General features: G+C 53.6%; 2 protein-coding genes across 5 annotated transcripts in view; both read right to left on the reverse strand.

Annotated features, from left to right (window-relative positions):
• LMX1A (LIM homeobox transcription factor 1 alpha) overlaps window positions 1-12225 on the reverse strand; it is a 44719-nt gene extending 32494 nt beyond the window's left edge. The window contains exons 1-3 of one of the 3 annotated variants that reach the window (XM_075711046.1): window positions 12042-12225; window positions 11612-11727; window positions 10831-11017 (exon numbers count right to left, since the gene is read on the reverse strand). In XM_075711046.1, coding sequence (XP_075567161.1) covers window positions 10831-11017; window positions 11612-11687 — 263 coding nt within the window. In that variant the 5' untranslated portion in view covers window positions 11688-11727; window positions 12042-12225. Of the gene's footprint in view, window positions 1-10830; window positions 11018-11607; window positions 11728-12041 lie in introns of those variants that run through there. The other 2 variants (XM_075711044.1, XM_075711045.1) reach the window with 2 other exon arrangements.
• A 7823-nt stretch (window positions 12226-20048) lies between these two features.
• RXRG (retinoid X receptor gamma) overlaps window positions 20049-24378 on the reverse strand; it is a 40883-nt gene continuing 36553 nt past the window's right edge. For both annotated transcript variants that reach the window (XM_075710843.1, XM_009492292.2), the window contains exons 5-10: window positions 23869-24029; window positions 23011-23140; window positions 22273-22405; window positions 21411-21502; window positions 21071-21176; window positions 20049-20196 (exon numbers count right to left, since the gene is read on the reverse strand). In XM_075710843.1, the coding sequence (XP_075566958.1) occupies window positions 20049-20196; window positions 21071-21176; window positions 21411-21502; window positions 22273-22405; window positions 23011-23140; window positions 23869-24029 (770 nt within the window). The remainder of the gene's footprint in view (window positions 20197-21070; window positions 21177-21410; window positions 21503-22272; window positions 22406-23010; window positions 23141-23868; window positions 24030-24378) is intronic.

Genomic DNA, 24378 nt, shown 5'->3' on the forward strand with positions numbered 1-24378 from the left:
GTGGATTTGGGCTCTCTGCTTTAGCAGCCAGATTCAGCACTTCATGTCATCCTGCCTGCATAAGGATGGGTGGCATCAGTGCCTCTGAACTTGGTTGGCCATGGAGAAACAAACCCATGAAGCTAGTTGTGTCCCCACATGTACCCCAGCATCAAAGCATTGACCATGTTTCTTCCATCTTCACTCCAGCCATAAAGAGCTACAGTTTTGCCATGAGGCAAGAGAAGGAGACGGGTGAAGCGCTGGGAGTGGGCAGGAGCCCAGCGCACTCAGCCAGAGGTCATTACCGCTGCAAAACCTTACCATGAAACTCAAAACCAGATCCAGCAGAGATTTGGAACACAGCACATCTGGAGAGAGAGCCCTTATCCCCCAGCCCCACACCGGCCAGTGGCTCCACCAACCACCTGGGGCCTTGGCTCCACATCTCAGCCAGCCAAAAAACAGTGCAAAGATGGGTTTGGTGCTGTGAAGGAAATTCCCGTAAAGACCCTGCCAAGGGCACAGACACTTTGGCTCCTGATGGGACCCAGTCAGAGATTGCCAGCGTGGGCATGCCAGCAACCCTCCCCCGCCTGGAGCATCTCTGGCGGGTACTGCGAGAAGCGTGTTACACCAGACAGAGCGGGTGAGCCACCCGGATCCTGCTGTGCCCTGGCACCCATCCATCAGTGCTGCCTGGGTTTGGAGCTGCAGAGCAGAGGGCATCCATCACACACGTGTCTTGCACAGCAGCAGCCAGAAAACCTCGTCCCTGCCATGTGCAGCTTTCCTCTTACCAAGGATACCCATCTCTCTTGGGCCGACTTTCCCCATGCAAGGCCCTTGACCCATCTCGGACCTCCTCTCCCATTACTTTCTCCTAATCCATCTCCATAACAGAACCTCCCACCAATGTGGGCTTTAATGTCCTCGAGGTAATGTGTGCAGGAAGCCTCTCCTCCTTTCTGGTTAACCCTCCTTCCTAGGGCCAGAGCTGAAAAAAGCTTAGACTCAATAGCCCAACCTACAAGACTTTAAGCTTCATTAAACTTTTAAGCTAGTCCGTTGAGGTTGCTCTTTTAGCCTTTCATAATTACAGACGCAGAAGGAAGGAGCAACATCCACCTGAGCAGGCATCAAGAAGATTCAAACACTTAATGGCTTTCCTAACCAAGCTCCCACGTCCACATCACCATTTAAAAGGATCTGCTCGATACCACTCCAGTGCTCTACCCGGCAGCGGAGATGCTGAGATATACATAATTCAGTATTTCAGTTCTCTATTGCCAACACAGCTGGCAACCCATTTGGCACAAGCGAGACTCAAGACACATGAGTCTGAGCCATCCTACTGCACCGGAGACCGCAGGTGCCCAAGCCAAGAGGATGACTGGGTTCACAGATGTGGTTCAGGTGAGCAAGGAGCTCTCAGCTCTCCCCACTGCCAAGACCTGGAGATCAGCATCTCCACTGGGCAATTCAGACTTTGGCTTTGCCAAACCCTCTGCTCTGGAGGAGCCTTTTCCTCCCCCTCAGCCCTCACAGGAGCCTACAGAAAGTGATCTGTAAGCAGAGAGGAGACTGTCAACCCATCCTCAACACCCAACACAGGGCTGGGGTCCTGCACACCCAATGCATGCACTGCACAGCTGCCATTCCCTCCTCTCCTGTTGCCTGGAGGGTCCCCTCTAAGGTCAGCAATGGAAAAGATGCCCCAGAAGTGTGTTGTAGGGCAGTCCCAATCCAGGCTCACCACAGAAGTCATCTGGCAAGAGTTTCGGGATTGTGCCTTGACAAACATCCACCCCCACTATCAGCACCTGTGAATTTATTCATCCAATGGCATCAAAATCACCCCTGTGGAGGCAATTGTGAACATTTGCCATGTTGCTTTTCACTCCTCCTGTTTAGACACATTACTGCAGAGGTCAGCAACATTTTGCATAGCTAAGACACTATTTTCCAGGAATAAAGACTTCACAGAGCCAGCAAATGCCGAGCAGAAATTCTGACAACCAAAGCATCCCTGTGTTTTTATGATGGCGGGGGTTGGAGGGAAGAAATGACAACACTGACTCTTTCAAATAAAAAATTGCTGCAGCTGAGAACTGCCTTCAGGTCCCTTAATCTATTTCTCTCCCCTTTCCAAATTTTTCCTGCCAAATGCTTCCCTGAGCTTTCAATAGCAAAGGGAAAAGGGAAAATTCCTACCTCCCTCTTCCTGCTTAGCTGCCTTGGGCAATACTACACAGTGAAAAATCAACTTATAATGTGGCCCCTCTGGCCCCAGGCAGGGAAGAAGGAGCCCTCGGTACTCACAGGCTCTAGGTTCATCCAAGTAGCTTTGCAGCACAAAACCAGAGGAGAGAATGCACTTCCCAAAGAGATTAATCACATCCAAATAGTCCCAAACAAATCTCTTCTCTGGAAATCGCTGTTGCCTCTTGCTGTTCTTTTAAGACTCCACTGTGCTCCCTTGTGGGGCAGGGGACCTTGCCTAGAGGGATCTGGGGGGCTCAGTGCCCCACCGCAATGGTGGTTATCATTCCAGAGGAACAGAAGTACTGGGGGGGGGGGGGGGGGGGGGGGGGGAGATTTTGCACGCTGGCGGCGGGGGTGGAGGACAATGGGCTGAGGAGTGATGGTCGCGTGAAAAGGGATTTGTTCCGCTGTCAAGGGCAGAAAGCTCTCCCTAAGAGCAGCGTTAGGAAATGAAGGCCACAAGGGAAGGAGAGGGGTAGGGAGTGGCAAGGGACAATGTACAGACGATGGCAACAAGGAGACAGCTGATGGGCTTGCGAAGCACAAGTACCAGCCAAGGAAGCCTCCTCTGGTGTGCTCTGCCCTTCAAGACATTTGTCCTGAGGAAGAACGGGATGCCTTGGCACAGGGTGAACATTTCATCTGCGGCCGCAGAGCCCCAGCAACGTTCAGACAAGGGAAAGCATCACTGACTGCCAGGATGTGCCGGGATAGAGAGGAGAGCAGTTCTCCTTAAACAACCCTTGGCAGAAGCCGGTATGTCTGCAACACATCCTCTCAGTCACCTTTGGTCAAAGGTAGCCCAAGGTGGAAAACACAAAGGTAGGCATGCCATAAAAATTAGGCAAATCCAGAGAGAGACTGAAAATTCATTTCCAGCCTTCAGACTCCCCCAGCAAGATGCTCAAAGCATTTGCAATGATGAATGAAGCCTTTTTTAGCTATATTCATATTTCCAGCTCCATCTCATGGAGGAAGGAGATGACTCTCAGCTCTTTTTCCTGCGTGCGACCGTGGCCCATCATAGCCAAACCAGGCACCAACTGCAGGAGACCTGAATCCAACAACAGCATCGTATCCATGGGTGTGGGAAATGCTGAGCCTCTACTGAAAACAGGTAGGTCCAGGCAAGCACACAGGGCTATATGAGAAAATAAATTGCTTGCATTGAACACAACATGATTTCAGCCCTGTATTGAGAAACGCACATGTCATCCTCCTGAAAAAGCCAACCTGTGTGGGAGAAAACACCATTTTCAGATAGCCAGCTTACAAAATGTGGAGCACCTGAAGGAACCCTGACAAGCTGAAAGAAATTGGTCTTTGTTAATAAGGTCCTAGCATAACAGATAAGCCAGAAGACAGAGCCCTTTGACAGAAAAAAACCCCAAATAAACAGAGACTGGTGCCACCAGCCCAATGCTGTGTTCCTGCTGCCAGCACAGCCCTGGCACGGCACTACTCAGCACTCACCCTGCCCCACGCCTTTTGCAAAAGCTTCAGGATCTGCCTGTCCGTAAATATTTGGGTGGGAAGCCAGGGATTACAGAACTCCTCTCCTGGGCAACCAAGGTTTGATGATCTCAAAAAAAACAAACCTCAAACAGAGCTGCAATGAGATGCCTGCCGGTTTCACAGAGACGCACAAGAAAACCCGGGTGCATCCATTGCCCCTGAGGACCAATAGCACCAGAAGACACCCGGGGACCAGCTGGCTTCCTTCTGCCCAGGAAGGATTCCTTCCAGGTTAAAAGTATTGAGGAACAAAATTGAAGTTACAGGCTAACATACTGTGGCTATAGGCTTCCACACACGTCTGCGCAGTGTTTGCCATGTCAAGGAGCACCATCAGTCCCCCCCCCGCCCCCACCTCTCCCTTCTGAAATCTCTTATAAATACTCAGAAATTCAAATTTCTTATGAAAACATATTTACAAAAATTATTTTGAGTCAGCCCCAGTGTTTCACCTTAATAAAATGCAAATCTTTTCTCCCTGCTTTAAAGCTATTCTTTACTGCTATTACAGAGGAGATGCTTTATTAAATGGCAGGCAGACACACAGTCCTCCTGCCCAGGCTCCCTGTCCCCATGCCGGTGCCAGTGTCCCCACTCCATGTTTGCATCTGCAGACGGGACAAGCCAGAGACAAAATAGAGCACAAAGAGCATCTTGAGAAGAAAAATATCCGGGACATAAAATGTATTGAGTACCCCACCTTGGCCACCTCAGGGTTTATCAGAAGTAGGAAGCCATGAATCCAGACCTAAGCCTGATCCAAACCGTTGAGTTTTCCCCCTCCTCAGCCAGAAGCAGGGCTAGCACCCTTGGGAGCAGAAGAGGACACCAACCCTCACCCCCCAAAGTCCTCTTCTCCTCCTCCAAGGCAGAAGGTGCTTCAGGGTCCCCCCCGAAGTCCCCCCTGGGGCAAGCGTGCAGGATCAGAGTCAGAAACCGCTGCGGGGCTGGGTATTTTGAGGCCATCCCACTGCTGCCAAAGGGGACAGGGGCAGCCAGCGGAGCTCAGCCTCCCCAGCAGTGCGTGCAGCCACCAGAAAATCCCGCCCGTGAGCTGGCAGCAAAACTAATACCCGAGGCCACCACCCTCTCTGAAACCAGCTGCGGGTGACCACAGCATTGGGTTTAGACCCTGCCGGAAAGGTCCCTGAGGAAGGACCGAGTAAAAAAAACAGATTCTGGGCTCTCTTAAATCCATAGCTCGGCAAATTCCTTCCTGCGCCTGGCGGCTGTGAGCAGGTGAAGAACCGGCGAGGCGAAGGCTGGTGAGCCGGGGCAGGAGAGGACCCCAGCTGTCTCTCCAGCTGGTGGAGACAAAATTCTCATCAAACCGAAACAAACCCCCCTTTCTTCCCCCAAGCCGATTGCTTTTCAGAGCCTTCACTGGGATTGCAAAGACCTGAAGTGGTTCCCCCAGCTCCAAGCACCCTGTCTGGGGCTGATCGGGGAGGGCCATGCCACAGGGGGAGACAGAAAGACAGAAAGACAGAAAGACAGAAAGACAGAAAGACAGAAAGACAGAAAGACAGAAAGACAGAAAGACAGAAAGACAGAAAGACAGAAAGACAGAAAGACAGAAAGACAGAAAGACAGAAAGACAGAAAGACAGAAAGACAGAAAGACAGAAAGACAGAAAGACAGAAAGACAGAAAGACAGAAAGACAGAAAGACAGAAAGACAGAAAGACAGAAAGACAGAAAGACAGAAAGAGGGAGGGGGGGAAAAAATCACTGCAGGTCTGAAATAAGATGGCAGAAACCATGGAGGCTCCCAAGGATGCCCAGGTCCCAGCTCTGTCGGCAGCAGCCCGCAGCCTCCAGGGTCCCACTGCCAATGAGCAGGAGAAAAACCGACCCCAAAGCCAGCCGTGTCCCCACAACGGAGGGACAGATGACGAGTCTATTCGGCTGCCTCAGTCCCAAGCTGCCAAACGTCGCTTCCTTCCAGGCCTTTCTACAAAATATTAATTGTAAGACACAAATCTAATTAAGGGCAGGGGGAAGGGGCAAGATGCCAAATCTCTTCTCCACTCCTTTTGGAAAGGGGCGTGCAGGAGGATGGGGGCGCGGCGGGAGACAGGGGCAAGGAGTATTTTGCTTGCCTGGCTTTTCCAGAGTGGATCCCGCAGCAGCCTCCGTAATGCCCCTCTCATCACCGCATCCCACTGCTTCCCTCCTTTCCCCCCTGCCGGCATAACAAGGTGACTTAATAACAAAAACCAAAGGACTGGAGTCTGGTCCCAGTCCAGCAGTACCCACCACCACATCCCTGGTGGGGATGAGGCCAGATTCGGCTGCCCCAGAGCCGCGCTCATCCCAGCCCTCAAAGAGTTGGCGCGATTCCTCCAGGAGCTGCGGGAAAGGGGGTGAGGACAGAGAGGGGTTTGCTAGGGGACACAAGGCACTGGGTGGGAATGGAGAGCAGGCAAGAAGGGTGGGAAGCACTAGAAAAGAGGTTGAGGGATGGGAAAAGAAAGACCAGCAGGAGGGACATCGTGCCACAGATCTGCCATGTGTCTGCTACTCTGCCCAGGCCAGCCTGACTGCCCCCAGTGCCTGGCCAGATGGAGACACCCAAGCCAGCACAATCCTCTCCCTAGGATTCCCTACAGAAGGAGAAAGAACCTCCGGAGGGCATGTTGCACTGTAGCTGTGTTGACCTGTGGCTCTCTGGAGGGACCGTTCTCTCCCATCAGCCACAAGAAGAGCAAAAAGTCCCATCTCTCCAGGCAAGAGAACGCAAAGCACTGCGAATTGCCAGCACAAACCTCCCAGACCATAGGAAGCTTCCAGCCAGTGGGACCAGGCTGCCCTAAAGCATTCAGCATCACCTTATTCGTTCAATCCATTTGGGATTATCCCCCTCGCAACCCTTCCGGGCCAGGGAAGCAGCACCACGGTTTGCAGCTAATTGTGCAATTACATTCATTACCCACATTAAGCAAGATAAACAGCCACCATGCTTCAAACCTCTTCCCCCTCTCTCCTCTACAGCAGCAGCTGCCAGACGAGCCTCCAGCAGGCGAGAGGAGTCTGCACTGCCCCAGGCCACACAGGACCCACCTTCCCCCTGGGCAGGGCCAGCCACGGTCTGCCGGGACCACGCTGCTGGGGATTCAGGCTCATCCCCCATACAAAGATGTTGGGTATGATTTTAAAACCCAACACCAATGGGTTTCTTCAAGTGTGTTTTCTTTTGTGAATGTTCAGAGGTTGGAAGGATTTCCCCTCCCTCCCCGCTTTCGCAGCTGGATGCACCTCCTCGTTTTAATTCACAGAGGAGGAGGCGGAGGCACCCTCACGACCCCATGACTCCAGGAGCAGGGGATTTCAGAGCCAAGCAGGGGGAGCTTTGCAATGACGGCGCAGAAGCTGGCAGCGGCACAGAGCCGTCAAGCCGTGCGAAGACAGGGCGAGCATCACACAACTGCCTCCCTCGGCCGGGGAGCCCGGCACGGTGGCGGTGGCTCGGGGGCCATGGCCGCCCCTCCGCTGCCGGCGCCCACATGCCAGGCCTGCTCCGAGATGTGCTGGCCATCTGCTCCTGCCAGCCGGGGCTGGGGCCGGGGCTCTGCGCCGTGGCTGGGGACGTGCCAAGCCGTCCCGCCGTCGCCACGCTCCCCAGCTGCGCCCCCCGTCACGACTGCACCGCTGTCAGCGCTCCTGGCCCCCAAAACCAGCCGGCGGGGTTCCTGCACGCCGCCGGCATTGCCTGTGGCAGGGCTTTGGGATGGGGTCGAGCAGGATGCCCCCGCAGCTCCAGGTCCTCCCCATGGCTCTGGCTCTGCTTGGCTCTTGCAAACTCACCATGAAATATGTCTGAGCAAGCAGGGCTCAGCCGTTCCCATCCTTCACATGGATTTTGAGCTCCCGAGGCACACCCTTTTGCCAGCCCCACTCTTCCCATCGTTTTCAGCACCCCTCCTCATTTATAGCCAGGTCTGACATTGCCCCCCTCCCCCCCCAAACCTACCACCTCAAAAGCCCATCCCCCTGGTCACTAACGTGGGGCCCCGCAGCCCTGGGGCCGCTCTGCAGTCGGGGAGCCAGCCAGGGCGAAGCCTGAACCTTGTCATAGTTGAGACTTATCAGGTTTGGACAAGAGCCGGGGGCTGCCGCAGGATTCAGGATGTTCTGTAACGAACGTCCTCTGCCCCAAATAGACACCGTCCCAGGGGCGTGGGCTCAAGCAGTCCCTCCCCAGGGGCCCTCCCCACCAGCACTGGGGAAACTGGTCCAAGAGCAACCCCTGGCCCCCCAGGTCCCCAGCCAGCATCGCTGTCTCAACTGCCCACGGGTCCTGAGCCATGGCCCTGGGTAGACCAAAGACACGCCGAGATCCAGCCTGGAATCCCCAGTCTTTAATCTGTCCCTCTCCAGGTCCTCTCCCAAGGTCTTCCTCTTTATGAAAGACAAAGAAATGTAAAACATCTGTTTTAATAAATGATTCCTAGATTTCTAGGGTCCAGCAAGTCAGACGCTTGCTTAAAACTGTCCGTAACACTTTCCACGGGTATATTTATAACTAAAGGCATAACTGCCATCTCGCGCTCTGTTGTTAACCCTCTTCAGCCTTGTTATAAACAGAGCTCAAACAGACAGCGAAGACACATGTCAGAAAATACTGGAAGAGAAATCCCTTCTTTCAATTAAAAAAAAAAACAAAACCCCAAACAACAAAAACAAACGCACACCACCACTACGACACTGGCAGGTAGGATCCCTGCTTCCCCGACACCCCCAGCACGGGCATTTCACATGCAGACCCCCCATCCCTCCCACCCAGTGAGCGCCGCTGTGCCGACGGAGAGGCCCCCGGAGCCTGGCTCCGCTGGCGGGACTGCCGGTGCCGTGGGGAGGATCGGCTGCTTTACACCATCCATCGCACCCGTGAGACGCTCAGCGCAAGGAGTGCCAATCGCCCGCGATAATTAACCAGCTCTCAGCTCGAGATAATTAGCTCAGTCCAAGAGCAGCAGCTCTTCCCCTGCGCGTTTCACACTGAAAGCCCCGGCATCGGCACAGCGGCGGAGGCAGGCATAGATCTCCTGCACCTGGGGAAAACATTCAGCCCAAGGACAGGATGGGCAGTTTGGGCAAATAAAGAGGTTTTGTTGTTAAATACGGTGTCATATGTAAAGCTCCACAGAGCCCAAAGGAAAGGGCTCTTTGGGACTCTGCCCTGCATCCTTGCTGTCCCCAGGCAAGGAGCTGCACCGCCAGCACAGCCAAGAGCCCTGCCGTGGGGATGCAGGGAGCAGGGACATGGACCTGCAGCCCCACACCAAAAAAAAAAAAAAAAAAAAAAATTCAAGGGGACAACGATGTGAGAGAAGGGACAGATGGGTGCAGGAGGGGAAGAGGTCAGCAGCAGTTCAGGGCTAAAACCATCACGCTTTGGGGAAACTGCCTGCTGTGGAGCCTGCTCCCCAGCTCAAGCAGAAGTTACCAATCCAAACACAGCCGGGAAATAACCAGGATAAACCGTGCCACCACCAGAGTGTAGGAAATATTTGTGACATCTTTTTTTTTTTTTTTTTGCAATCATCGTTGTCCATCCCAACAGTGAGATGGGCACAGCAAGAAGCCAACTGCGGCACTGATTTCTTTCGCAGCCAAGAGACATAGGAGGAGGGTTTCGGGTTGGAGCCGGCTTCCAGCGTTCAGAAGCCACAGTCAGTCGCACAGAAAGTAAAACCCACTGCAAACTGGAAAGGCATTTCTGCAGTAATATTTACCCCAGTGTCCCCTTAATGCTCCAAACGGAGGCACGGATAAAGCAGAAAATGCACATTAAATTGTATTGGAAACCTACAGGAACCAGTAGCCAAATTTCTACAGACAAACAAGACACGCACCCAGTCTTGACGAATTTTCACCTAAAAAAGCCGTAACGCAGATCTCTCCTTTCTACTCTCGCGGCAGCTAATTCTTCCGCTCTTTCGTAAACATTTGAAAACAAGGTCACGCACACAAATTCTGCTTTCAATTTGCCTTGTATCCATAGTGATTAAACTCAGAGCCACAATACAGGACTTAAAGCAAAAAACTTTAAGAAGGCCTGGAGCAGGGCTAGCCCCCGGCACGCTCACCGATCCACCAAAGGCCAGGGACGAGAGAATTGCCAATTTTCTCATATAACAGTGACCTGGGAATTAAATCGCTGGGCTCCAGCAGCCGTGCTATTGCCATAGCAAGGGATCCGGCCCCCCATTTACACCCTCCTCAAGAAACAACCAGCCCAGAGGCAACACAAATTTAACGGCTCCAAAACCCAGACAGGGAGTGGGGTCCAGCAGAGACGGCCAGAGTGGAATGAGCAGGAAAAAGCAAAAGCAGCTGCAAGAGAGGAAAGACTCAGCAGCATTCTCCTCATTCCCACTGGAAAGGTTTTTCTTTAAAAAAAGAAAAATAATTTTCTCATTGTCTTTTCCCCCTCAGCCCCACACTTGCCAAAGGGGAAGCGTCGGGGCTGGAAGCTTTAACCACCTACATCCAAATTTCCTGCTCCATCACAGCCCCAGGCACAGGCAATGCCTCCAGTGTGTGATAGCAAACACTCTGAATTCAGCGGGGCCTTCTCTGGTCCCTGCCGTGTGCCTCAATTTCCCCATCCGACTGGGGGGAGCAATAGCATTGCCCTGCCTGTGGGGATATTAGGAAAATAGCCCCATCCAGAACCAGGTCAGGGAGGATATAACATTCCTCCTGCAGAAGGAAAATAAAGCCAGAGGAGATAGGAAAATGCTTGGCCCCATCCCTCCGCAGCCCCAGGGGTCTCACAGGCTCCTGACAAAAGGCTCCTAAATTCCCAAGGCACAAACCGAGCACAACGAAACACCTCTAAAAAGGGGAGAAACGGGGCTGCAAGGAGGCGGCGGGGGAGAAGCACAACTTGCCACGCAGCACTGTAAACCTGGCACCTCTTGGGACACACGGGGCAGAGGAAGCGGGGAGCTGCGAGGGGACGCCGAGCCCCCCGTCCCCCCACGCTTTTTGGCAGGGCGCTGGGGCTTTGCGGGCGGGCGGAGCAGGGCGAGAGGGGCTCGCCGAGGGGCAGAGGGGCACTTACTTCTCGTAGTCCAGCTTGCAGTAGAGTTTCTTGTCACGGTAGAAGCAGGTGGTCTGCAGGGGCTCCTTGCAGGACGCGCACTGGACGCACTGCTCATGCCACAGGCTGTCGTTCAAGCGCAGCAGGAACCGGTCCGAAATAACTCGCTGGCACCCTTCGCACACCGACTTGGGGGTCGCGGCTCTGCCTGCGGGGAAGGACCCGGGGGCAGGGCTGGGTGGAGGGAGAGGTGGACAGGGAGACGGACCGGGCGAGGGATGCACGGAGGATCCCGCTGCTCTCGCTTCCCCCGCGCAGGCTGGTGGGTCGAGGGGTCCGGGGGGTGTGCGGGGCGCTGCTCCGGGATCCGGGGGGGACCTGTGCCTTAGGGGACCTCCGGGGGGGACACATCGCCCCCAATTTCGTTCCTCTTGGAAAGGCGGCGGCAGAGCCGCAGCTCGGAGAGAGGGCGATTGTTTGAAACCGATATTAAAACGAAGAAAAAAAAAATATTTATTGTTCGATACGAAGGAAAGGCCTTCGTTGCGCTGGGGGGGCGGGAGGCACATATATAATTTAATGCAATCGCGGAACGAAACGGGAGCGGGGAAGGCGGGCGCCGGGGGCACTCCCCGGGCGAAGGGAGCGGCGGGAGCCGGGCAGGGCTACGGGCAGGAACGAGCCGTGGGGAAAGCTGCCCCCGGGCCCCCCCAGACCCCCCTGTGCCCATCGCTCGGGGCCTGCCCGGCCGTGCCCCACCCCGGGGGGTCCCCGGGAGAGCAAGCGGGATGCCCCGACTTACCCAGCAGGGAGGAGAAGGGGGCCGCGGGGTCCAGGGCGCTCTGCAAACTCTCCTCCATCTTCAGCCCGTCCAGCATGGTGGGGAGCCGGGCCGGGCGAGGGGGCCGCGCCACCCGCCTGCCAACACAGCCCGGACACGCCGCGCTCAGCCCGGCCGCCGGCCCCGCCGCTCCCGGCCGGGGCTTCCCCGCCCCGGCTGCCCGCCCGCTCCCCGGGCGCCGCGCTCCCCTCCTCCCTCCCTGCTGCCGAGGGGGAGGAATCCCCCCCGCACCCCCGTTCCGGCTTCGCGGCCGCTGCCCCGGGCGGGCTCGCAGCGTCCCACCGGCCCCGACGTGGGGGGCGGCCGGCCCCGGGGCCCCCCGCGGCAGCGGGACGGGAGGATGCGGGACGGGGGGATGCGGGGCTGCCGTCGGCGGGGCTCGGCCGCTTACCTGGGGCGGCCCGGGCGGTGCCTTCCTGCGGGGAGCCGGCGGGAGAGGCGTCCGCAGCTACCGCTCCGGGGGGCCCTGCGGCGGCTCCTGCCTCCCCGGGCCGGCCTCCCCCGGCCTCCCCGCCGCCGGAGCTGCCCGGGGTGGGGAGCGAGCCGCGGCGCCCTGGACGGCTCCGGAGCGGAGCGCACCAACCTGCGGGGAAGCGCCCGTCCGACTGCTGCCAAGGCACATTTCCTGGAGCTGATACCTCCCTGCCCGACCCCCACCCCCTGCCCTCCCCTCTCCACCCCACTCGAAATAAGTTTCCTCCCCGCTCTCCTGCCTGGCTGCAGGCACCGGCCCCGCCACGCCTCGAGGGGCCGGCGGCCCTGCCCGGCTCCGGGGGGCACGGCCGGGCCGCCCCGCGGGGCGCCGGGACAGCCCCGGCTCCGCTCCGCTCCGCTCCCTGGCTTTTTTTCTTCTTTTCTTAGAAAGCAAGCAAAAAAGAAGAAAACAGAGGGGGGGAGGGAAGGGGGGGGGGGGGGGGAAGAAAAAAAAAAAAAAAAGGTGGAGGGTGGTGCCCCGCCACCGCGGCTCTCCCGGTAGTGAAACCGGCTGGAAATCAGCTCCCCCTTCCAGGAGAAACCCAGGCCGGGAGTTTTTGGGAAAAGCCGGTCCCCGGCGGGGATGCGCTCCCCCGCGCTGCCCATCGCCCCGGGCGCCTCGTTCCCGCCGCTCCGGAATATTTAAGGAAAATCAGTGCTGGGAGGCGAGGGAGACAAAAATTTTAAAAAAGCCAGAGAGCTGCCCCGGAGGGCTCGTCGCCGGTGATCGCCGGCGCCGAGCAGGGCCCGGTCCGCTGCAGGCGCCCGCCGGTACCGCGGAGCCGCAGGAGGAGGCGACCCCGGGGAAGCACCGCTCCGGCTCCGCCAAACCGCATCGGTTTCGGGGAGGGGAAACCCGCGGAGGAAAGATCCAGCCCGGCCGGGGAAGCCGAAACCCGGAGCCTTCCCGCAGCCCCGGCGATTTCCCGTCCCACCCGGCTCTCCTCTCCTCTCCTCTCCTGTCCGGGGCTGCGGTCGCTGTTTTTCGGGGAGTTTCACGGGCCCCGCAGCTCCGGAGCCATCCGTAGCGGGGCCGCGGCCGCGTACCTGCCGGTGCCCGAGCAGCCTGGGCAGTGGGGCGACAGCTTCCCTCGGCACGGAGGAGTGCTGGGTCCCCCCTCTCCAGCTGGCGGGGGAGAAGCCGGTTGCAGAGCTGCAAGGGACCTGCTACAGACTCGTGGAGGACGGGAGGTTTTTAGGGGCCTCACCTCCTGTGTTCATCAGTGACCTTGGCACCAGGGGCAGGAGTGCTCCCAGCCTCTCCATGGGGTATCCTCGTCACCAAGTGTTCCCCACGCCCAGATGACGTGGGTGATGCAGGGACCAAGGTCATGTCCTTTGGGAGCTCGTAGGAAGGAGAGAGGCCACAGGTTAACACAGGTGGATCACCACCCTGACAAAATCCCATGGGAGAGGGAAACAGGGTCCTGGGATGGCCCCACTGTTTCCCAGTATAACTACGCTGGGAGCTTGGGCACGAAAGCATTGGTACCATCGCACAGGTCAGCATGAAACAGCTCTGATCTCTCACATTCAGGAAGGCTGAGCTTCAGCTGCAGAAGGGAGGCACTGGACTCTGATGCCTCTGTCTTTGTGTCTCCTGAATGTCTCCAAGCAGCTCCAACCAAGTTTCTGGGTAGCCAGATCTGTTGGAGCCACATTGCAAAGACACCAGCCCAGCAAGTACTGTAGCATGACTGGGGGCTCTGGGCACCACACGCTGCTCTTCCTCCCTGTACAAACCAGCACATCCACCCCACCCCACGCGCAGAGCTGTGCAGGGCAGTAGATTTTTCCTTACACAGCCAGGGGCCAGCCCTGTGGGGTGGGGATGCCATCCTTCAGCACTGCTAAAAACTGTGGCCCTGTACAGGGCACCTTGCTCATATACTCAGACTGTCCACATGATTTAATCTGATCAGAGATGCAGGAACAGCTGGGACGGAAGTCATTCCCCCCTAAATGTTGTCACCCCATGGTATTCACCCTCCTCCTCCTCCTCTCCAGGCAAGGAGGGGCCTGGAGACTGCCTTACATCGCAGGTCTCATGTACAATTCCTGGCTCAGTCCGTGAAGGACGGGCCCAGCGCATAACACTGAGGAGTCTGCAGCAGGGTGTTGCTGCCCATGATTTACACACCAGCTCCCACACAGATCACAGGTACTGGAGCACATCCTGTCTTGTGCAAAGGATAGTCACCTGGTGAACCAGTAAAACACGCAACAAATAATCTCCAAACCCCCTCTCTAATAGCATTTACAGGGTCCCCTGGCAATTTCACCTTTCCCCTCCCAAAGTACACATTCACCTTGAGCAATGGTGCTACAAAAGATTGGGGGGAGTATCTCAGCCAGCTGGCTGTATCCTCCAAGGGCCGGGGTTTCCATGATTAGCTCACCCAGAGCTGAATTAGGTGCAGCAGCCCACAGCATCAGCAACTGAAGAGAATTAAACCAGAGGAGAAGCAGGACTAGGTTTTCTCCTTCCAGCTATAGGGTCTGCAGGCAGCCAGGTGTTACAAAAACTGGGTGGTCTGGGAAAAACAGCATTAAACAGAAGCTGCCTACCAAATTAACAAGACTGCAGTATTGGAAGAGCACATCTCCCCCAACAGTCTACCCAGTGGTGTTGCCCAGCTCTCACATCTTGTACCGAGGAGCTCGGGTGGACCAACAGTTCCCTGCCATTCACTGCTGGAAGGAGGTCAGCAGCTCTTAGCTCCACAGGTGGGTAACCACAGTCACAGCAACAGACATGGTCCTAGACAGTAGGGAGCCGGATCCTTCCTCCAACATCACCTTAACTCTGCCCGGCAAAGCAGATGCAGAACCACGTAGGAAAGGAGAGGGCTAGACCCAGAGGTAGGCACACAGGAGACCAAAGAAGAAGATAATGATGATGAGTTGTGCTCCCTACATGCACTCCAGCCACCTCCCTTGGGACAGGAGACACTGGGCATCATGATGCTAGCTAGCATCATCAAGGCGCCTTTAGTGCCTGAAGCCAACTTGACCCAGAAGACAAAGCACTGCCCATCACACAGAGACATCCCCTCTACACCACCCTCTCCTTCCTGCCACGCTTGCAGCCCTTTATAGGCATCAGCTGCTGCACACCCAGCTGGGTGGGCTGTCCCTGGGTAGAGAGGCAAGCCAGGAATCAGCCCACAGCCACAATGCTGTTCAATTCCCTGAGGTGATAAAATCCTCTCCCTTTACCACTGAAATCCCCCAAACCAACCCTGTCTCAGGTAGAGCTAATTGCACAGAGGGCAAAGGGAGAGAGATGAAAGAGGTATGGGGTGGCAGCCACTGGCCTTGCATAGCTATAGGTTGGTCCTTGTCCACTAATGCTGACAAATGCCTGGAGATTTATAAGGGCTTCTTTGTCTTTGTATCATGTTTTCCACCACAATGTACCTCGCCATGAAATAAAAGCCATCATCCCCTGAAAGAGGGTACACACACTGCTTCCCAGCCATCCTGTCTGACCCCACCACCACCATCAGCTTCAGGAGCCCCACCTGCCTCCTGATCAGTGCAATTATGCCACCTCCTCCTCGTGCCCTCTGGTACTTCAGGAGGTACCAACCCAGCACAGCCTCCCCAGGTTCCTACCTGGGCCTTTGACGGGACAGCAGAGAGCTGGGAGGGATGGAGAGGGGATGAGCAGAGAAACCAGGCAGCAAAGAGAGCATCTCAGGGGAGCCCAGGTGCGGTGGTGAAGGCGGTCCAGGGCCCAGCCCAGACAAGAGGTCCTTGAGGAATGGCCAGTGGTGGTGGCACTCAGTTCAGAGTCACACCATTGGGTCTATAGGACATGCCCTTGAATCACTAAATTCAGCAGAAAGCCCAGAGCTGAACTGAATGCAAACCAGATGAAACCTTTATAGTGTGGGATTTATTTTTTTTTATTCCCAATCCAGAACTGCTGTTGCCAAGCTTCAGTAGAAACTGAAACAGCCACTACAGCACACAAATGAAGACAGGGCAGGAAAACACAGCGGCTTGATTTCTGGGTGAGAAGCAAATTCAGCTTAGCACAAGCAATGGAATTTAAGGATTTTTTAATTTTCCAAGGTCCTCATCATAGGTGGCTAAACCCACTATCTTTTAGAAGTGCCCTCTATGGAGCACTACAGAGCAAGCAGCTCAAAAAAATTAATAAATGCTTTGAAACCTTTGGCCTGTATGCTAAAACAAAGCTTGTTCATGGTGTGGGGGGACCTGCTGCTAACTCAGAAAGCTCATGAGATGTGATGTATGGTGGGAAGGAGAATATGACACTTTGCCTTTCATCAAGGAAAAAATGTCAGAGCTTCATCTGAGGCTATGAGGGTTTTCACAGGGAAACCAATGACTGGATCTTCAGACAAAGTGGTGGCAAGACCCAGCAACTGGCATCTGGCAAGAGCAAAATTCAAAGCAAATAGGAGGAGCCAGGTTTCAAGAGGAAGGGTAGGTAGCTGGACCTTGTTACGTGCTCTCCTTGTTATGCTTGAAAAGTAGCTAATGCCTTGATTTTGAAGGCACACCATGACATATGTGTGCAAGGAAAAATTGCCACATTGCAAGGGACTTAAACTTTGGTGTTCTTTGATTTTTTTTAGTTCTTCAATGTTATTTTTGAACTCTTTGTGCTGCTGTAACTCCACACAAGCTGGGGGCTGAATGTATGTGCAAGGATAGAAGTTTTCTTTGGCTTATCCATGATTGTAATTTTTACCATTTTATGAAAATTAGGTTTTTGCAGAGCTGCAGGTTGGGTAAGCTCCAGCCATGCCAAGCTGATGTTCTTCTGCAGCAATTCATCCTGAAGGAAAACTACACCATTAAGTTATATACTAACTGTTGTAGGGTTTGCTCCCTGGGGTGTCTGTAGAGACTCACCACTATGTTTTGTAAGGCTAGGGGAAACACTGCTCTTAGGCAGCATTTTGACACCATTGTAATAGAGGCCCACAACATGAATGAGGAATCCGAGGGTTAGGACCAAATCCAGGAGATTACATCAGACCTCAGGTCCTCAGTGATTTCAGATAGAGCTCAGTTGCTCAAAGACTTTCCTCTGCATAGGGCAACTGTCTACTACTGACACTTTCAGACGACCAAGCAGTCTCTTATTTACAGAAACAATGCTCTGTGACTCATGTTCTCACTGCCCTACCAGACACAGGGTGGGGGAGCATGTGATGGGGTGTGCGTTAAGCAGATGATCAAGCACACAAAATTTTCAAAAAAAATCCACTAGGCATCTGGAGAAAGAGGACAAGCCCTGCTTGAAGCACAACCTGGAGACCTTGTGGCCCAGAGACCACCTTTGCAGGGTCTCAAGGTAGCCTGCTAAGAGTAGAGGTGTCCAGGAGCCACAAACGGCCACTTTGAGATTTCCTGCCCCAGCCTTGGTTATCATATCCCATCACTTTCATCTTCAAAAATTGACTGCTCATATTGCAGGCAGTGGTCTGGATTTGCTCACAGACTGTGGATAGAGATCAGCATCAAGACAGTCAAGGTGAATCGCTCATGGGACTTAGCAAGATCTACTTGCACTGACTGCAGTGGGCATATGCAGGGCCATCTGGGCTAGGTGCTGGATTCCACTCTGCTGTCCAGTTTATTTTTCTCTGTTGCAGATGTGTTGAGCTGTTCTACCAATGTGGAGTATCAGGGACTTTGAATCCCTCATCACGCACTCAAATTAAGCCACCAAGAGGCATCACACTGTCTACATTAAACTCCTGTCAGAGAGGGTTGAGCACCACCCAAAGCACTTTTGGATGTCCTGGCTAAATTAAACTCCAGCCTTGCAGTTCCATGTAAACACTTTTGATCACAGCTGCAACAACTGTGTGCTGAGGACAGCCTGTGAGCTCCTGAAACAGACAGCAGTATTGGTGTGGAAGCATCCTGTCCTCTCCAGCTGGCTCAGCCCGCTGTGCTGCAGCAGCTCACCCCAGAGCCAAAGCACACTCTGAGTTACCACCAAGTGCTGCAGGGCTCCAAAATAGCACTCAGACACTGTCTTACCAAGAGGTCTGCTGCATGCATGAGGACCCTCAGCTTTTCCTCCATATATTTCAACAAAAAGCATTAATACCACACGGTGGCATCAGCTTCTGCAGCCCTTCTCTTGCTAAGCCTGCTAATGGCAACCAACTTCCTTGATTTAAACCATCAAACCTGAGAGCAGGGAGGTCAAGAGAAACCCAGGGCTTTATAATCTGAAAAGAAACCCAACCCAGCTAGTTGGGGGCCAGCTCTTAGAATCCCAAAGCTCTTGGAGGGGGAAGCCTGTAGCAGCCCAGGCTGGTGGCAACCTTTTGCTTTGTCTAACCAGCAGCATGGTGTAGGTACCACCCCAGCCCCATCTGCATGCAGTCTCTCAAACTCTGGCAAAGGTTTTACAATGAGCAGGTTTAATAGTTTGTGTCTTTAAACACTTCCCTTTTAATGGAAAATTACCTTTTCCACTAAAAAATAGCCCCTTCGTCAATGCTTTTCACCTGTTTTGAAATACCCCATTTTTCTTCTAGTGTCATAAAAAATAATATTACAGTTTTCATAATTTTGGATTTTTGTTTCTTTCTCCTTTTTTGCTTCTCTCTTTCTCCTTTTCACAATGAAATACTGGAGAATGAATCATGTCCCTGTATGGGAGTTTTAACAAAATGTTTCATTTTTATCCTTCTTTCTTTCCTGTTGTCACTCCTCCTTTCCCCCAAACTTCCCCAAGTCGCCAAGCAGCAGCACTGCAATCTGTCACACGGACAGACGAAGCACGGCTGCATCTCATCGCACTGTCTGCTGAGAGGGTCAGAAGGGGCAGATCACTTAACACTACACCTGTTTTATGAATAAGAATACAGGCAGTTTTGCTGGGTTCCTGGGAGGACGTTTTCCCACCAGGATAAGCTCCACATATTGAACAAATTCATCTCTTTAACTCGTTTGACTCTGGTTAGCTCAGTTGCAATGGGAAGCTCCAGCAGTGCCATTTGAGCAGGGGAAAGACCAGACAGAGCTTTGAGACAGGTTTTGTTAGAGTGTCTTGTGCTTTCCCTCTCTGCAAGTTTCACTTATGGAGGTATGAGATTATAAATTTGGGGTTGAAGAGCCTGTTTCCAGTGCAAAAATGGGGGGGGGGGGGGGGGCGCAGGGGGAAGCCTGAGAACAGGATCCATGAAGCTTCAGAAAAATGAAAATTATCCATGAGCACACCAGGTTTGGGTCAGCCCAACATATTCCACCTGGACCAAAATGAAGCACTTTGGTTCTTCCCTCAGTGGCTGGACTAGCTCAGAAAAGAAAAAACACATTAAAAAGTCACTTTTTAAATTACTCCAAAAATTCAAGGAGTTCAAGAGTTTCTTTGTAAGATGGTAGAATGAAATGTTTTGGTTCTCCAGGTCTTTCTTTAACAGTAACAAGAAGCAACAATACCTTGTTCTCTCCTGGCCAGAGGACTGTGCCCATCAGCACAAGCAGCAATATCCTGAGTGACGTTCCTGCCCTGATTTGGGCTGCCCAAGAGTCTCTGGAGGGTCCCTCAGCCCCATCCCAAGACAGACCTGTGACCACAGCAAAAGAGGATGCTGCTCTACCAGCTCCAATCAGCGCCTCTCTCATATTATTTTATTTGTTTTGTTGGCTTTTATTGAGAGTGAAAAAATAATTTAAAGCAATTATCTGTACAGGGGGGCAGGGGAATGGTTAGCTGGTTGGAGGATCTGTGACCCCCCCACGTCCAGGCCAGGGGGGGTTAGAGGGGGTGATTTACAGCTGTACAAAACCACAACAATCCCACCGAGGAGGAGCAGAGGGCGGAGGACATCTCTTGAGCTCTCGTGGGCCCAGAGCAGAGGGGTGGGAGGCTGTGCAGGGGCATGGGGGCCCAGGGTCTGGCCAGAGTGGAGCCAGGCCCTCAAGTGACCTGCAGGGGTGTCTCCAGCATCTCCATGAGGAAGGTGTCAATGGGGGTGTCCCCAATCAGCTTGAAGAAGAAGAGGTGCTCCAGGCACTTCAGCCCTATGGACCGCAGTGCCGGCAGGCGCAGGAGGAGTTTGGCAAACCTGGAAGAGAGCAGAGTCAGAAGCATGCAGGAGGCAGTGGCCACCCTCTCTCAGGTGTTTCCAAGCCTACACCAGGGGCTCAGGAGAGCAGAGCCCAAATCCTACCCAAAAATGCTTTGGAGACTTCTCCATCTTAGATTCCTCTATGCTTTCAAAATAAGCATTTGTCTCTCCATGTGTGGAGGGAATATGTATCTTTTCAAAACAGAATTTAGCATTTTTAGAACTTTAAAAAAAAAAAAAAGAGAAGAAAAGAGGATACATCAGATACATCCAGATTCTCTCTCCAAGACTTGAACTAGTGAGTTACATCTCCATGGTGCCATTTAAATCCTTCTTGAAAGAGCCTTCAAAAATCCCCAGCCCCCAGAGAGGGTGCGCGACCCTTCAGCAGTGCCTCTGCCAGCCGCTGCCTCCTGTTTCGAGGCGCAGCTGCAAGGGGGTGCAGCAGGCAGACTGTCTCCCCCTCCCCACGTCCCACTTGCAGCGCTCTGCGGTCACATCCAGAGCCAAAAATAGCAGAAGATGCTGTGGGCGCATCACTTGACTAGCGGTGATGAGGAAGGATCCATCTGCCCGCATTTTGAGAGCTTGGCCAGCAGAGGGTAGGATTGGATTGAAAAGCAAGAAAATTGCACCTCACCAGCACCCTAAAGGCTCTGGCCCAGGATTAGGGCACCGAGAAGATGGACCAGCCTGCGGGAGCTCGGCTGCTCAGGCAGTTTTGGCTGGTGTCCTGCTCTTGCTTTGCTCCACGGGTTCTGGCCTAGGGTGACTCAGGCAGAGCTAGCGCAGACACCCCTGCCTCAGTCTCTTCTTTCCAGGGTGGGAATTGTGCTACCCTAAGGTGCCTGCTTTGCCTGGGGACACTCACCGCCCTGGCTGCTCAGGGTACTTCTGCTTCGTGTAGGCTTCCAGTGTGGCATAGACCTTCTCCCGCAGTGATTCCACTTCTGAGGGGCTGGACAAACCCTTGGCATCTGGACAAGGGACAGAATACAGGTAGGGAAGAAATCACTGCAGAGGGGACCTTTCTACTGCCAGCAGAGTGACTGCATGCATGGGTGGGAAAGGTCTCGGGCTCTCTTTAATCATGCACTCAGGGACTAGGACAAATCTGTCTGCAGTCCTGATGCTCACTGCCACAGCCCTCCGGCCTGTGACCTGCTGAGGGCATATGTGTCACCTGGGATCACCCCAGGCCTCAGACTCACCTGGGTTGAACAGGACAATGGCTCGCAGGCACCCCAGCTCCGACTTATCCATCTGCATGTCTTTCATTTTGGACACCAGCTCTGTCAAAACCCTGCATGTGGGGGACATGGGTGGGCAGACTATCAGAGACAGGTACAGACAGCAAGACTGGGGGCTGAAAAGCATCTGGGACAGGCACTGAGAATACCCCCAATTCCTCTCTGCAACAAGAGGCAGCTTTGAGGGACAGCCATGCCACACACTGCTTTTTCTACATGTGCACCGGCAGCATTCATGGACCTGAGCATCAAATTCGCTCCCATTCTCACTTTGCTCAGCACAAAGCCTCTGTGCTCTGGACTATGGAGAACAACTTACATTCACTTGGGGAAAAACACATGGGTTTTTCTCCACATTTCACTGTGCAAAACATGGGCACTGCCCTTACGCATGCCAGTTGTGTAAGAGTGGTAATGCAGTGGCCTGCCAGGCAGGGCACAGGCATGGCATGGACAGTAATGCGTGCAGTTGTTGTATGAGCAAGTTGGGGTTTAAGGCTTTGTCAGCTAAAGCTCTTGCTGATCAGTATTAGCTCTGGATCCAATTACAGCAAACTCTTGAGAGAAGGTAGAGAAGCACTCCTCCCCCTGCACACCCAAATGAAGATCTGCTTCTGCAGCTGCAAATCCCTTTCCAAGGTGCTTTCACCCCATTCTTGGTTTTTAAGCCAGTCAAGCATCCCTTTCTCATTCTAAGCTATTCTGCCACAAATCACCATGGATTTGCTCTAGTTCTTACTAAGGACATGTTTCCTATTCAGAGGGGAAAGGCAGAGCCAGCCTGGCCACCACTGCTAGGGGATGGCAGAAACAGGCCACGTACCTGTCGAAGATGGAGCCCACACCAGCACTGTGAGCACTGCTACGGTGCACGTGCAAGCCCGTGGCCAGAAGGATGCCATCTTGCACCGACACAGAGCGATGGGAGAAAGAGGCAATGAGCAGCTCATTCCAGCCTGCAAGAGGAGGTGTGTGGGACACAAAAGGCAGTTCAGCAAAAAAGATCAGTCCCACATGGAGCAGGAGAGCTACTTTCTCCATGCTGTCTTCAGACAGCTCACAGGAGAGATAGGACCCCAGGTACAAACTGCACTGGGGTGACAAACCCCAACCAGCAGCAAGGAAGCTGCAGAAAGAGTCTCAAAGTGCCAAAAAAAAAAAAAAACACCAACAAAAGATTTTTTTTTTCCTCCTAAAAACCCATGTTCCTTGCATCAGCAACCCCTTTACATCATTTTGCACATTACACACTAATGTGCCCCACACGTAGTAAGTTCTGCAGTTATAGGAATTTGCATTAACAAGACACATTTATTCACTCTCCCCCAGCCCTCCTACATGTCTGCATGAAGAGGGGAACAAACAGCAGATTCCACTGTCCCATCCACAACCTTTGCCAGCCGCTCATCATGGCTCAGGATGGGTTGCTCACCCTGTGACAGCGGGGATGGATCAGCTCAGGATCTCCCGTTCACCACCCAGCTGGCTGGCACAGCACACAGCTCAGAGAAGGGACTGGGATGCCAGGAGTAGTCCCAGAGGCCACAGGGGGGGACATTACCTGCCCGGAGGAGAATGACTTGGTCCTCCAGTGTCAGGTCAGAGAAGTGGGGAATTCGCTTGGCCCACTCGACGAGTGTGAAAAGCTGCTTGTCAGCTGCGTGGCATATGTTGGTGACAGGGTCATTTGTCTAATTAAGAGTGATATTAAAAGGAAAATAGCAGAGGAAAAGAAGAGAATTTGTCAATGTAAAATCTCTGATAATCACTGTCTGCACTGCACACAGTATCGGATCAAGTTAATGATACTCAGAGCCACAAGTAAAATGATCAAATTGCCAATAATCTCAGCTGTGCGCTGTTGGGAAGAGAAGATATTTATTACTGCTATCCCCTCTACAACCAGCTAAATCAGCTAGTTGCTAGACTTTCCTATTTGCTTGCTGTTCTTCGCAAAGCAAGTCCTGCATGGCAGGCTGCAGTCCTGCTTCCCAGGGCACATCTAAAAGCCATTAAGAAGCCTCTGAACAGGCATGAACAGCAGTTTTATCCAAACCAGCAAAACCACAGCAGTAAACCTGCTGTGTCCAGCTCCATTCCAGTCTTGCTCACTGGGGCAGACAAGCAGTGCCCAGGGCTGTGCAACTGTGGAAGCCAACACAGGACTCAGACTCTCTAGCATCCAGCTATTGCTCATTCAGACCAAAGGGAACTGGGAAAAAATGCTAGGAAAATAATGTACAGCCTGTTTCCTAGATGTCATTCAGAGTAGTTTCAAAAGAAAGATTTTTCGTGATTTTTAGGTGGTGCGAAGCAAAAACCCCTTGCAAAATACCAGTTGTTCACATGGGGCTCATCTTTTCAAATCGCACCTCGAAGGCTCTCATCTCAAGCTGCAAGTGACTTTAGTGTCCCTTACTGAGCTCTCTGTGTTCATGTCGCTGCACGCCTCCGTCTTGGGTTCGACTGCCAGCTCAGCTTCCAGGATCCTCTCCACAGGCATGTCCTCGCTGCCACTGCTTGTGGACTCGGCCTCGTTCTCACTCCGCTCCCTGCTCCTCTGCCTCTCCTCCTGCACAGCTGCAGGACAGAAATGTGGCTCTTTACACCCACAGCAACACTTAACTGCTCACAGTGGGTCCCCTTTCCTCTGGCAGGAGGGATAAGAAACCCCCTCGGGAGGGGGAGAACAGAAAATAAATGGGTATTTCAGATGTATGTCCACCACCCCCTAAAAACTTTGGGGTTGCTGTAGACCAGTGGCTTCCAAATTTAACAAAAGGTTGTGATTTCCAATGTATGAAGCTCCTCAATAGAGGAAATAGGAGTTGGTACCTCCAGGTGGCAGCCTAGACTCAGCTGCCACTAGACGCTAGAGGAGGCAGTAGGGACCCAGCACCCAGACACTGAGGTGTGCTGTGCTCGCTGC

Source organism: Pelecanus crispus, chromosome 5 (assembly GCF_030463565.1).
Source record: "Pelecanus crispus isolate bPelCri1 chromosome 5, bPelCri1.pri, whole genome shotgun sequence".
Lineage (NCBI taxonomy): Eukaryota > Metazoa > Chordata > Aves > Pelecaniformes > Pelecanidae > Pelecanus > Pelecanus crispus.